The sequence below is a fragment of the Bufo bufo genome, chromosome 6, assembly GCF_905171765.1.
Source record: "Bufo bufo chromosome 6, aBufBuf1.1, whole genome shotgun sequence".
Classification (NCBI taxonomy): Eukaryota; Metazoa; Chordata; class Amphibia; order Anura; family Bufonidae; genus Bufo; species Bufo bufo.
In genome coordinates this window covers 308,558,678-308,571,778 of record NC_053394.1, presented here as the reverse complement: position 1 = coordinate 308,571,778, position 13,101 = coordinate 308,558,678, and the positions used below count along the sequence as shown (strand labels likewise).

At 41.3% G+C, this 13,101-nt stretch overlaps 1 protein-coding gene across 2 annotated transcripts in view; it reads right to left on the bottom strand.

Annotated features, from left to right (window-relative positions):
- The window catches only part of CALCOCO2 (calcium binding and coiled-coil domain 2), a 67,052-nt gene that overhangs the window by 35,312 nt on the left and 18,639 nt on the right, over nt 1-13,101 (bottom strand). For both annotated transcript variants that reach the window (XM_040435164.1, XM_040435165.1), the window contains exons 3-4: nt 2,143-2,221; nt 666-808 (exon numbers count right to left, since the gene is read on the bottom strand). In XM_040435164.1, coding sequence (XP_040291098.1) covers nt 666-808; nt 2,143-2,221 — 222 coding nt within the window. The remainder of the gene's footprint in view (nt 1-665; nt 809-2,142; nt 2,222-13,101) is intronic.

The window sequence follows — 13,101 nt, the reverse complement described above, 5'->3', positions numbered from 1 at the left end:
GGAATGGGCAAACTGCGGCTCTCCAGCTGTTGTAAAACTACAACTCCCAGTATGCCCATTCTGCCTACAGCTATCAGCCTACAGCAGGGCAAGATGGGATTTGTAATTTTACAACAGCTGGAGAGCCGAAGTTTGCCCATCCCCTGATCTAGTCTATTCTAGGGATAATGCATCAATACAATTTGCCCAAAAAAACAAAACTTGAAGGAACATTAAGGGTACTTTCACACTTGCGGCAGGACGGATCCGACATGCTGTTCACCATGTCGGATCCTTCCTGCGGCTATTTCGCCGTGCCCCCGGGCCGCCGCTCCGTCCCCATTGACTATAATGGGGACGCGGGCGGAGCTCCGGCACAGCACGGCGGTGCACGGAGAAAGCCGCCGGACTAAAAAACCTGACATGCAGTCATTTTAGTCCGGCGGCTTTCGCCGTGCACCGCCGTGGGGACTGAGCGGCGGCCCGGGGGGCACGGCAAAATAGCCGCAGGACGGATCCGACATGGTGAACAGCATGTCGGATCCGTCCTGCCGCAAGTGTGAAACTAGCCTTAAGCATCATTTTCTATAAATTACAACGACAATCTGTCTTCAGTTTGTTTTCTCCAGATTGCACTCATATGGACTGTTCATGTTGAAATACTTAATAGATAGATAATATCAGACCTCAGTTGTCACCATCAGGATATCATCATCATCTTCTGGGATGTTGTGACAGAACTGAACAGGTATGCTGGCTCCTCGTACTTCCCCATTGTAGTCCACATAACAGAACTGGTAGTAGTCATCATCCTTGGGCAGATAGTATGCTGGAAAGAGATAAATCAGGTATCTTATTTCTTTCTAATTTTTGGACTATTGAGGTCATTTATCAAACTGGTGTAAAGTAGAACTGGCTTAGTTGCCCATAGCGACCAATCAGATTCCACCTTTCATTTTTCACAGCTTCTTTAGAAAGTGAAAGGTGAAAACTGATCAGTTGCTATGGGCAACTAAGCCAGTTCTACTTTACACCAATTTGATAAATGACCCCATATGTGTGTAGATTTACTAATCCTTTAGATGACGTAAACATCAATGTTAATCTTTTCCCTCTCAAATCTTATTTTCCTAAATTGCAGACACAATAGTCCACCTCTGAATCTTGTAATAACTAGCAGAGAATGGCTGGACTATGACTCCTGATGGGTCTTGTAACAGGAGTGTCACGTGCCATTTATGGATCTGCTTCTATTTTAGATGGTAGAGGGACCTTTTTCACCATCATGTACACCCCAAAATTCTTTATGTGCTATGGCTCTACCACAGACCTCTATGTTGTCAAGATCCACAGAAAATAAAGATATGCAGTGTTTTGTAAAAAAAATCCACAGAAAAAGGCAAGTAAAACCACAGAGAGCTCTGAATGTGAAAAGAATAATTGGAATGAGTGTGCCCTAACAGTTAGGAAAAGTGAAGATTTCTAACACAAGGATGTTGTTTCCTTGGTGGAGACTAACAATGAGTACAAAAGAGTAGCACTCGCCTTCGCTCCTCCAAAATGAGCAACTCGTTATAGCATGGTGGGGGCTAAATGCTAAATACGGACTTAAAGTGGTATTCTGTTTCACAATACTAATGACCTATCCTATCCATATGAGATTGGTGGGGGTCTGACTCGCTGACCGACCCTGCTCGAGAGCACTTTGTCCTCTTCAGTGTTTACCTGCATGTCGTCTACATTGTAGTGGTGGTGCAGGGTAATTACAGCTTTTCATTCTATTTACTTGAATGGGAGTGGAAGCTGTAATACCCATCACTGCCACTACAATGTAGAGGGCGTGCAGATAAACACTGAGCAGTGTAGCTCTATTCAAAAAGCTGATGGTCAGGAGAGTCACACCCCCACCAATATGATTTTGATCACCTATCCTGAGGATAGGTCATCAATATCATGAAACCGAAATCCATTTTTAAATTGTCAGAATCCTTAATAGTCATATGTAAAAGCATGATTCATGAGTCTTTGTGTCAGTGACTATATCAGTATTAGGTTGTATTAGATGTTATACCCATATTCATTTACTTATTTTTATGCTCTTGAGAATTTTGTCATGGTTGACAGGCCAGCTATAGACACAGTAAGTTTATAGACAACTCTGACCTGTGAAGAGAACAGTGTCGTCCACGCTGGTCCGTGCCGAGATCCAGGTGAAATATTCTCTGGTCGTTTTCCATCCAACCTTCAGAGTGAAACAAACAAAATTAGAACCATACATAATGAGACCAGACAGGTGGGAGATATTCATTCACAGAGTGGCATGCTTATTGTGGATTGGGATGGGATGTCTGATCCAATAGCCAGGATTGTAGAAAGGCATAAAGTTGTTAGATTTTCCTCTAACTGCAACTTTGAGTAAGGCCCCTTGCACACCACATATGAGAGATCATTCTCCTGTACATCTTCTTGATAAATTGGAAGATTGGACCGTGGCACAAGAAAGAGGAGAATTTTTTCCCTAAGGTTCTGCCATATGTGATTTAAAAGTGGCCTTTAGTGCTAATCCAACGTTTTATTTAATGGCTGAAATTTTTATCTATTGCAGTGTTCTAAAACCTGTGATTCTCCATTTGTTGCAAAACCAGAAACACTTAGTATAGACAGCCAGATGGCATGTTAAGACTCGTATACACAACAGTAACAGGATGTTCGGACGTCAGTCTAATGGGTGTGAAGAGGTCCCGACTCTCCCCCGATAGGAGGATTGGGCAAAGTGAATATTTTGGGACAATGCTTTTGTTCCTTTAGGAGATAAGCCACCGGCAGAAGTGTCTGGCAGCGGCTTTCTCCTCTCCCCATTGAATACACATACATGTTCAGCCAAACCAAATATGTATGGGAGAGTCATGAGGGAGTCAGATAGCTGGTGGCTGAATAATCGATCGGCTGACAGGTATTGAATGTGGCTTTACTGACCACAATTCTGAATCAATGACAGAGATATTTCCAGTAATGAATAGTTCCAGATTTTTTTCCCCGTTGCTTTATTTAAGTTCTAAAGCAAGCTTAGAAAGAATGAGGAAACAACTTACATACAGTGGATATAAAAAGTTTATACACCCCTGTTAAAATGTCAGGTTTCTGTGATTATAAAAAAAAATGTAAATATAAAATATAAATCATTTCAGAACTTTTTCCACCTTTAATGTGACCTATAAACTGTACCACTTAATTGAAAAACAAACTGAAATGTTTTAGGTAGAGGAAATAAAAAATATAAAAAATAAAATAATATGGTTGCATAAGTGTGCACACCCTTAAACTAATACTTTGTTGAAGCACCTTTTGATTTTATTACAGCACTCAGTCTTTTTGGGTATGAGTCTATCAGCATGGCACATTTTGACTTGGCAAGATTTGCCCACTCTTCTTTGCAAAAACACTCCAAATCTGTCAGATTGCGAGGGCATCTCCTGTGCACAGCCCTCTTCAGATCACCCCACAGATTTGGTCTGGGCTCTAGCTGGGCCATTCCAAAACTGTAATCTTCTTCTGGTGAAGCCATTCCTTTGTTGATTTGGATGTATGCTTTTGGTCGTTGTCATGCTGAAAGATGAAGTTCCTCTTCATGTTCAGCTTTCTAGCAGAAGCCTGAAGGTTTTGTGCCAATATTGACTGGTATTTGGAACTGTTCATAATTCCCTCTAGCTTAAAGGGCTTCTGTCACACCACTAAACAGTTTTTGTTTTTTTTGGTTAATTATAATCCCTATACTGCGATTTATGCATACATACTGTAATTAATAATTTTGGTTCAGCAGATTATGTTAAAAACGTATTTTTAAAATATGCAAATTACCTTGCTACCAGCAAGTAGGGCGGCTACTTGCTGGTAGCAGCCGCATCCTCCTATCCTAAAGACGCCCCCTCCACATGTTGATTGACAGGGCCAGCGGACGGGATCTTTCTCTGCTGGCCCTGTTTGCATTCAAAATCTGGCGCCTGCGCCGTACCTGTCTTCAGTCGGCGCAGGCGCATTGAGAGGACGATGCTCGCTCGGCCGCACCTTCCTCAATGCGCCTGCGCCGGGTGTAGCTGTGACGTCATCGGCGCAGGCGCATTGAGGATGGAAATACGTTTTTAACATAATCTGCTGAACCAAAATTATTAATTACAGTATGTATGCATAAATCGCAGTATAGGGATTATAATTAACCCAAAAAAAAAAAAACTGTTTAGTGGGGTGACAGAAGCCCTTTAACCCCTTAAGGACACAGCCTTTTTACACCTTAGGACCAGGCCATTTTTTGCAAATCTGACCAGAGTCCCTTTAAGTGCTGATAACTTTAAAACGCTTTGACTTATCCAGGCCGTTCTGAGATTGTTTTTTCGTCACATATTGTACTTCATGACACTGGTAAAATGAAGTCAAAAAAATTATTTTTTTTGCACCAAAAAATACCTATTTTAACAAAAATTTGGAAAAAGTTGCAAATTTCAAAGTTTCAGTTTCTCTACTTCTGTAATACATAGTAATACCCCCAAAAATTGTGATGACTTTACATTCCCCATATGTCTACTTCATGTTTGAATTGTTTTGGGAATGATATTTTATTTTTTGGGGATGTTATAAGGCTTAGAAGTTTAGAAGCAAATCTTGAAATTTTTCAGAAATTTACAAAAACTAAATTTTTAGGGACCAGTTCAGGTCTCAAGTCACTTTGCGAGGCTTACATAATAGAAACCACCCAAAAATGACCCCATCTAAGAAACTACACCCCTCAAGGTATTCAAAACTGATTTTGCATACGTTGTTAACCCTTTAGGTGTTGCACAAGAGTTATTGGCAAATGGGGAGGAAATTTGAGAATTTCATTTTTTTTGTCTAATTTTTCATTTTAACCCATTTTTTCCACTAACAAATCAAGGGTTAACAGCCAAACAAGACTGTATCTTTATTGCCCTGACTCTGCCGTTTACAGAAACACCCAATATGTGGCCGTAAACTACTGTACGGCCACACAGCGGGGCGTAGAGTGAAAGGTGCGCCGTATGGTTTTTGGAAGGCTGATTTTTATGGACTGGTTTATTTACACCATGTCCCATTTGAAGCCCCCCTGATGCACCCCTAGAGGAGAAACTCCCTAAAAGTGACCCCATCTAAGAAACTACACCCCTCAAGGTATTCAAAACTGATTTTACATACATCGTTAACCCTTTAGGTGTTGCACAAGAGTTATTGGCAAATGGCGATGAAATTTGAGAATTTCATTTTTTTGCCTAATTTTCCATTTTAACCCATTTTTTCCACTAACAAAGCAAGGGTTAACAGCCAAACAAGACTGTATCTTTATTGCCCTGACTCTGCTGTTTACAGAAACACCCCATATGTGGCCGTAAACTACTGTACGGGCACACAGCGGGGCGTAGAGTGAAAGGTGCGCCGTTTGGTTTTTGGAGGGCTGATTTTGCTGGACTGTTTTTTTGGCACCATGTCCCATTTGAAGCCCCCCTGATGCACCCCTAGAGTAGAAACTCCATAAAAGTGACCCCATCTAAGAAACTACACCCCTCAAGGTATTCAAAACTGATTTTACAAACTTTGTTAACCCTTTAGGTGTTGCACAAGATTTAATGGAAAATAGAGATACAATTTAAAAATTTCACTTTTTTGGCAGATTTTCCATTTTAATATTTTTTTTCCAGTTACAAAGCAAGGGTTAACAGCCAAACAAAACTCATTATTTATGGCCCTGATTCTGTAGTTTACAGAAACACCCCATATGTGGTCGTAAACTGCTGTACGGGCACACGGCAGGGCGCAGAAGGAAAGGAATGCCATACGGTTTTTGGAAGGCAGATTTTGCTGGACAGTTTTTTTTTACACCATGTCCCATTTTAAGCCCCATTGATGCACCCCTAGAGTAGAAACTCCAAAAAAGTGACCTCATTTTAGAAACTACGGGATAGGGTGGCAGTTTTGTTGGTACTAGTTTAGGGTACATATGATTTTTGGTTGCTCTATATTACACTTTTTGTGCGGCAAGGTAACAAGAAATAGATTTTTTGGCACGTTTTTATTTTTTGTTATTTACAACATTCATCTGACAGGTTAGATCATGTGGTAATTTTATAGAGCAGGTTGTCACGGACGCGGCGATACCTAATATGTATACAATTTTTTTTATTTATGTAAGTTTTACACAATGATTTCATTTTTAAAACAAAAAAAATGTTTTAGTGTCTCCATAGTCTAAGAGCCATAGTTTTTTCAGTTTTTGGGCGATTATCTTAAGTAGGGTCTCATTTTTGCGGGATGAAATGACGGTTTGATTGGCATCTATTTTGGGGTGCATATGACTTTTTGATTGCTTGCTATTACACTTTTTGTGACGTAAGATGACAAAAAATGGCTTTTTTTACACCGTTTTTATTTTAATTTTTTTACGGTGGTCATCTGAGGGGTTAGATCATGTGATATTTTTATAGAGCCGGTCGATACGGACGCGGCGATACCTAATATGTATACTTTTTTTTTTATTTATGTAAGTTTTACACAATGATTTCATTTTTGAAACAAAAAAAATCATGTTTTAGTGTTTCCATAGTCTAAGAGCCATAGTTTTTTCAGTTTTTGGGCGATTATCTTGGGTAGGGTATGATTTTTGCGGGATGAGATGACGGTTTGATTGGTACTATTTTGGCGTACATGCGACTTTTTTGATCACATTTATTACCTTTTTTGGGAAGTAAGGTGGGCAAAATTTCAAATTCATCATAGTTTTTTATTTTTTATTTTTATGGCGTTCACCGTTCGGGTAAAGTAACATAACCGTTTTATAGATCAGGTCGTTACGGACGCGGCGATACCAAACATGTGTAGGGAATTTTATTTTTTTCATTTTTAATCAGTGATAAATGTGTTTTTTGATTTTTACTTTTTTTTCCACTTTTTTTCACTTTTTTTTTGACCCAGACCCACTTGGTTTTTGAAGATCCAGTGGGTCTGATGTCTGTATAATACAGTACAGAACAATATATATTGTACTGTACTGTATTTTACTTACACTGAACAGATCTATGCCTTTTAGCATAGATCTGTTCAGCACCATGGACAGCAGGACGCCTGAGAGGGAACCAATGGGAACCTTCCCCGTCTGCTCAGAACTGCGCAGACGGGGAAGGGTAAGCACAGGGCTGAGGGGGGCTCTCTGGGGGCTCTCTCCCTCTCCCATTGGGGGGCTGCAAAGGCACAGCAGCCCCCCGATAGGAGAGGGAGGGAGCTCCCTGCGCTGTTAACCTTTTCCATACAGCGGTCCGTACGGACCGCTGTATGGAAAGGGTTAACGGCTGACATCGCATCGCAGATGTCAGCCGTTTATACCAGGGTGCCAGCAATGTGCTGGCACCCTGGTATACCCACTAGAAACCAACGATTATACAAGGGGAGGCGGGCGGGGGATCGCGAGGGACCAGAAACTGCAGAAATCGCAGCAAACCGCAGGTCTGAATTGACCTGCGGTTTGCCGCGATCGCCGACATGGGGGGGTCACGGGACCCCCCCGTGCATTTAGCCTAGGTGCCTGATCGATGATTTGAGCAGGCACCGGGTTCCGATCACTGCCGGCCGGGTGGCAGTGATCGGAACAACACATGACGTACCGGTACGTCATGTGTCCTTAAGTACCAGGATATCATGACGTACCGGTACGTCATGTGTCCTTAAGAGGTTAACTAAGGCCCCAGTTCCAGCTGAAGAAAAACGACCGCAAAGCATGATGCTGCCACCACCATGCTTCCCTGTGGGTATGGTGTTCTTTTGGTGATGTGCAGTGTTGTTTTTGCGCCAAACATATCTTTTGGAATTATGGCCAAAAAGTTCAACCTTGGTTTCATCAGACCATAACACCTTTTCCCACATGCTTTTGGGAGACTTCAGATGTGTTTTTGCAAAATGTAGCCTGGCTTGGATGCTTTTCTTCATAAGCAAAGGCTTTCGTCTTGCCACTGTACCCCATAGCCCAGACATATGAAGAATACGGGAGATTGTTGTCACATGTACCACACAGCCAGTACTTGCCAGATATTCCTGCAGCTCCTTTAATGTTGCTGTAGGCCTCTTGGTAGCCTCCCAGACCAGTTTTCTTCTCGTCTTTTCATCAATTTTGGAGGGACGTCCAGTTCTTGGTAATGTCACTGTTGTGCCATATTTTCTCCACTTTGTGATGACTGTCTTCACTGTGTTCCATGGTATATCTAATGCCTTGTTTTTTTTTTTTGTACCCTTTCCCTGACTGATACCTTTTAACAATGAGATCCCTCTGATGTTTTGGAAGCTCTCTGTGGACCATGGCTTTTGCTGTGGGAAGCGACTAAGAAAATTTCAGGAAAGACCAACTAGAGCAGATGAACTCTATTTGGGGTTAATCTGAGGCACTTTAAATGATGGCAGGTGTATGCTGACTCCTATTTAACATGATTTTGAATGTGATTGCTTAATTCTGAACACAGCTACATCCCCAGTTATAAGAGGGTGTGCACACTTATGCAACCACATTATTTTGTTTTCTTCCCTCCACCTAAAAGATTTCAGTTGGTTTTTCAATTGAGTAGTACAGTTTATAGGTCACATTAAAGGTGGAAAAAGTTCTGAAATGATTTATCTTTGTCTCATTTTTTTTACATCACAGAAACCTGACATTTTAGTAGGGGTGTGTAGACTTTTTATATCCGCTGTATATTGCAATAAGGAGGAAAATTCACTACAAGAGCATTCCCAGCATTCAAGACGGCATTCTGACTTAATGCCAAAAACAGATATAACAGGCTTACACGCCTACGTCCTCTAGTCTGCTTTTACATAGTGTTTGGCCAGTGTTTGATCAGTGATTTACATTAGTGATTGTGAGCCAAAACCAGGTGTGGGCCAAAAAAGTGAACAGATTAAGAGTCCATTGACACGTCCGCAGTGTTTTGCGGATCTGCAAAACACCGGGCCGGCACCCCAAAAGAAATGCCTATTCTTGTCCGCAGCTGCGGACAAGAATAGGACATGTTCTATTTTTTTGCGGAGCCGCGAACCGGAAATGCAGATGCGGACAGGACACTGTGTGCTGTCCGCATCTTTTCAGTCCCCATTGAAAATGAATGCGTCCGCACCCGTTCCGCATAATTGCGGAACGTATCCGGATCCGAAGTGCGGACGTGTGAATGGACCCTAACTTTAAATGTCCGTGCAGTAGAATGTGCTGCACACAGGGGGAGATTTATCAAAAGTGGTGTAAAGGAAAACTGGCTTAGTTGCCCATAGCAACCAATCAGATTCCACCTTTCTTTTTCCAAAGGAGCTCTGCAAAATGAAAATTGGAATCTGATTGGTTGATATGGGCAGCTAAGCCAGTTTTCCTTCACACCAGTTTAAATATATTTCCCCCACTAACTGTATGAGTAAAATAACGGATTAACTCTTAATGTGGGTGCAGTAAAACATCATGCACACGGCGATACACTCTACTTGCAGTCTCCCTACTGTCTCTCTACAGTCTAAAAACAGTCTCCATGCACTGTCGCTGCACTCTCCCTCTCCAATATTCTTTTTTAAACCAGTTTTCAGCAACACTGTCCCTAGCACATGAGCACTTGCCACGTCTCTCCCTATGCTCAGCTCACAGGTATGAGGCTTTATTAGGCCTGTGACATCACAGGGGCATGGCTAACAGCGGATTGTCTGGCTGCACAGCATTATGAGTAATATTGCGATCCTGGGCATTCTTGCTTTCACTTTGTAACAAGTCATTTGCCATTTTAAGCAAAACTGATTTGTTACCAGGAAATTTGCGGCAAATCAAATTTTTCCTAAACTTCAAATCGAATTCCACTTCAGTTGCTTTGATTCGCTCAACTCTAGTGTTGACGCAGGGCCATCGTGCCAACATTAGCACCATGGCCATGCCTCAGCTTCTGCCCACATATCCTGCATACCGCCATGCAAATGTCCTCTAGCGTCTTGCTGAAAAATTCCCACACTGCAGAGTATGGCATTTTCCCTCCACCACTGCGTGATGCCTGTCTGCCGCTGCTTTTATGAATCCATTCACTGCTAGTGGGTTCCTCACAGGTAGTCTCCTGAGTAGCTGATCTCCCACTGCTTCCACCTTGCTGTCTCACGGGCACGCTGCCACCCTGCTATCTCACGAGCACGCTTCCACCCTGCTCATGAGCATGCTTCAACCCTGACCCCGATGATGACCATGCGCCTCCACTTGGCTCCCATGTTCGATCGACTAAATCTACATCTGTTTGTCGCTCACTAATGTCACCTTCACCTGTCTCTAACGCATGTCCCTGACCTCTCAACATGTGCTCCCACCCCGACTGTTATCATCGGTAGTTGCATGCCTAGAGGAGTCCGCAGCGAACCTCTCCTCCAAATCTGTGCTAGCCTGTAACTGCTGACTGTCCTCAGAAACCTCATCCTCGGTGAAAAGCGGAGCAGAGCCCTCAGCATACATTACTTGGCTTGCAGAAGAAGCAGCCAACTGAACATGGTGTCAAAGGAACCCACTCATTCCTGGCTGTGTGTATCTGTTGTCACCTGAGATGATGTTGAAGAGAGAGTCAACGATTACAGTACAGCTGGATTATTGGTCAAAACACGACCGTTGGATGACAGTGGCAGATCTGGCCTGTTGCTGCTGCTACCACCAACCCTTCTGCTGCTACTTGTGCCGGCTACAGCAACATTTTTGCCACTGCCCATACAGCAATCTAACAGATGCAAATGTGTCAGCATTTCAACAAGATGCAGGCTTCAATGTACAGTAATTCTATGTATAAAATAAGAGATTAACTGCAAAAATGTGTCAGTCAGTTAATACTTGTTGTGCCTTTTCATAGGTATATGCATTGATATCCAATTATTCTAGTCAAGATGGATGTTTATTGCCTTTAAGAGCAATGCTCGACTATATTTACAATTTTGTATGTCTTGAGTAGGCCGAAGTAAGGTCGCACAAAGGTTTCTGTTCTTTAGTGTTATTCTTCTCATGAATGTACCAGTCTGAGAAGAGGCCTCCTTGTCTACTTATAAATTTATGACGGGAGATAAAGATAAGCTCTATGCAGCTGGTGATAATTACCTATACAATTAGGCATTTATTAATGAAGCAAAATATATAATATTCATGTATTCATTTAATGAGCCTTAGTCCTTAGCATAAGACAATCAGTAGGACATATATACAGTACAGACCAAAAGTTTGGACACACCTTCTCATTCAAAGAGTTTTCTTTATTTTCATGACTATGAATGCATCAAAACTATGAATTAACACATGTGGAATTATATACATAACAAACAAGTGTGAAACAACTGAAAATATGTCATATTCTAGGTTCTTCAAACTAGCCACCTTTTGCTTTGATTACTGCTTTGCACACTCTTGATGAGCCTCAAGAGGTAGTCCCCTGAAATGGTCTTCCAACAGTCTTGAAGGAGTTCCCAGAGATGCTTAGCACTTGTTGCCCTTTTGCCTTCACTCTGCGGTCCAGCTCACCCCAAACCATCTCGATTGGGTTCAGGTCCGGTGACTGTGGAGGCCAGGTCATCTGGCGCAGCACCCCATCTCTCTCCTTCATGGTCAAATAGCCCTTACTTTCAAAGTTTTCCCAATTTTTCGGCTGACCTTCATTTCTTAAAGTAATGATGGCCACTCATTTTTCTTTACTTAGCTGCTTTTTTCTAGCCATAATACAAATTCTAACAGTCTTTTCAGTAGGACTATCAGCTGTGTATCCACCTGACTTCTCCTCAATGCAACTGATGGTCCCAACCCCATTTATAAGGCAAGAAATCCCACTTATTAAACCTGACAGGGCACACCTGTGAAGTGAAAACCATTTCAGGGGACTACCTCTTGAAGCTCATCAAGAGAATGCCAAGAGTGTGCAAAGCAGTAATCAAAGCAAAAGGTGGCTACTTTGAAGAACCTAGAATGTGTTAATTCATAGTTTTGATGCCTTCAGTCTGAATCTACAATTCTCATAGTCATGAAAATAAAGAAAACTCTTTGAATGAGAAGGTGTGTCCAAACTTTTGGTCTGTACTGTATATATATATATATATATATATATATATATATATATATAGCTTTATATTATATTGTTATATGTTATGAAGACAAAATATATCCAGTATATTATATATATATTTCTCACTAGAATATTCGTCTCTAAAAGAGTGTCTGTAAAGATGTGTGTTTTGTAACAATCACATCTTTGGTATGACAGAGGAGGTACTGATATCTCTGAGAAAACAAGGCCCATTCATATCATTACGGTCCATAGATCAACAGTTTGAGAAAAATTCAGAGAGACGCCTAGAGGTCTGTCTCTAATTGCTACAAGTGTCAGAATTAATCCCTATAGCTTTGAATTAAAGATTCTAAGGTCAAATGTATAGAATACGTTTTATTCAGACTTACATAGTTAACCCTTTATACTATGATGCAAATAGCTTACACAGCAGTGCCACCTAGGTATGAGTAGGTGACATTACAATAGTAGCAAAAGTGCATTCTGGGTAAGGTTATAATGTCACATTTTTTTATCAGTGGCCACGCCCATCTGACAATGATTGGAAAGTTCCAAACTAGGAAGGTGTGTCTAACTGATAAGTTTGTGATCATAAACCACACACAGAGAGAGAGCTCTCTAGAGGGGTCTATCAAAATAAAAGCCATGGTGAGATGCGCTATGATGGACCACCCAGCTTTCCTGGGAGCAGAAGTGAGATTCCTACTAGGACTTGGTAAGAGACACAGATAATGATATTTCATTTTATTATATAGTGTGGGTGAAATTATACCATCTAGATTGGCGAATAAAAAAATGTATTAATTAATTGATCATCTCCATATTGAGATGTAGTCTTAGGATATTGTGAGGCTTCATTCTACCTGCAGAAGAATCAAGACTCATAATCTAGCAAAGCATTAAATGATTGCTTATATATATATATATATATATATATATATATATATACACACACAGTACAGACTAAAAGTTTGGACACACCTTCTCATTCAAAGAGTTTTCTTTATTTTCATGACTATGAAGGCATCAA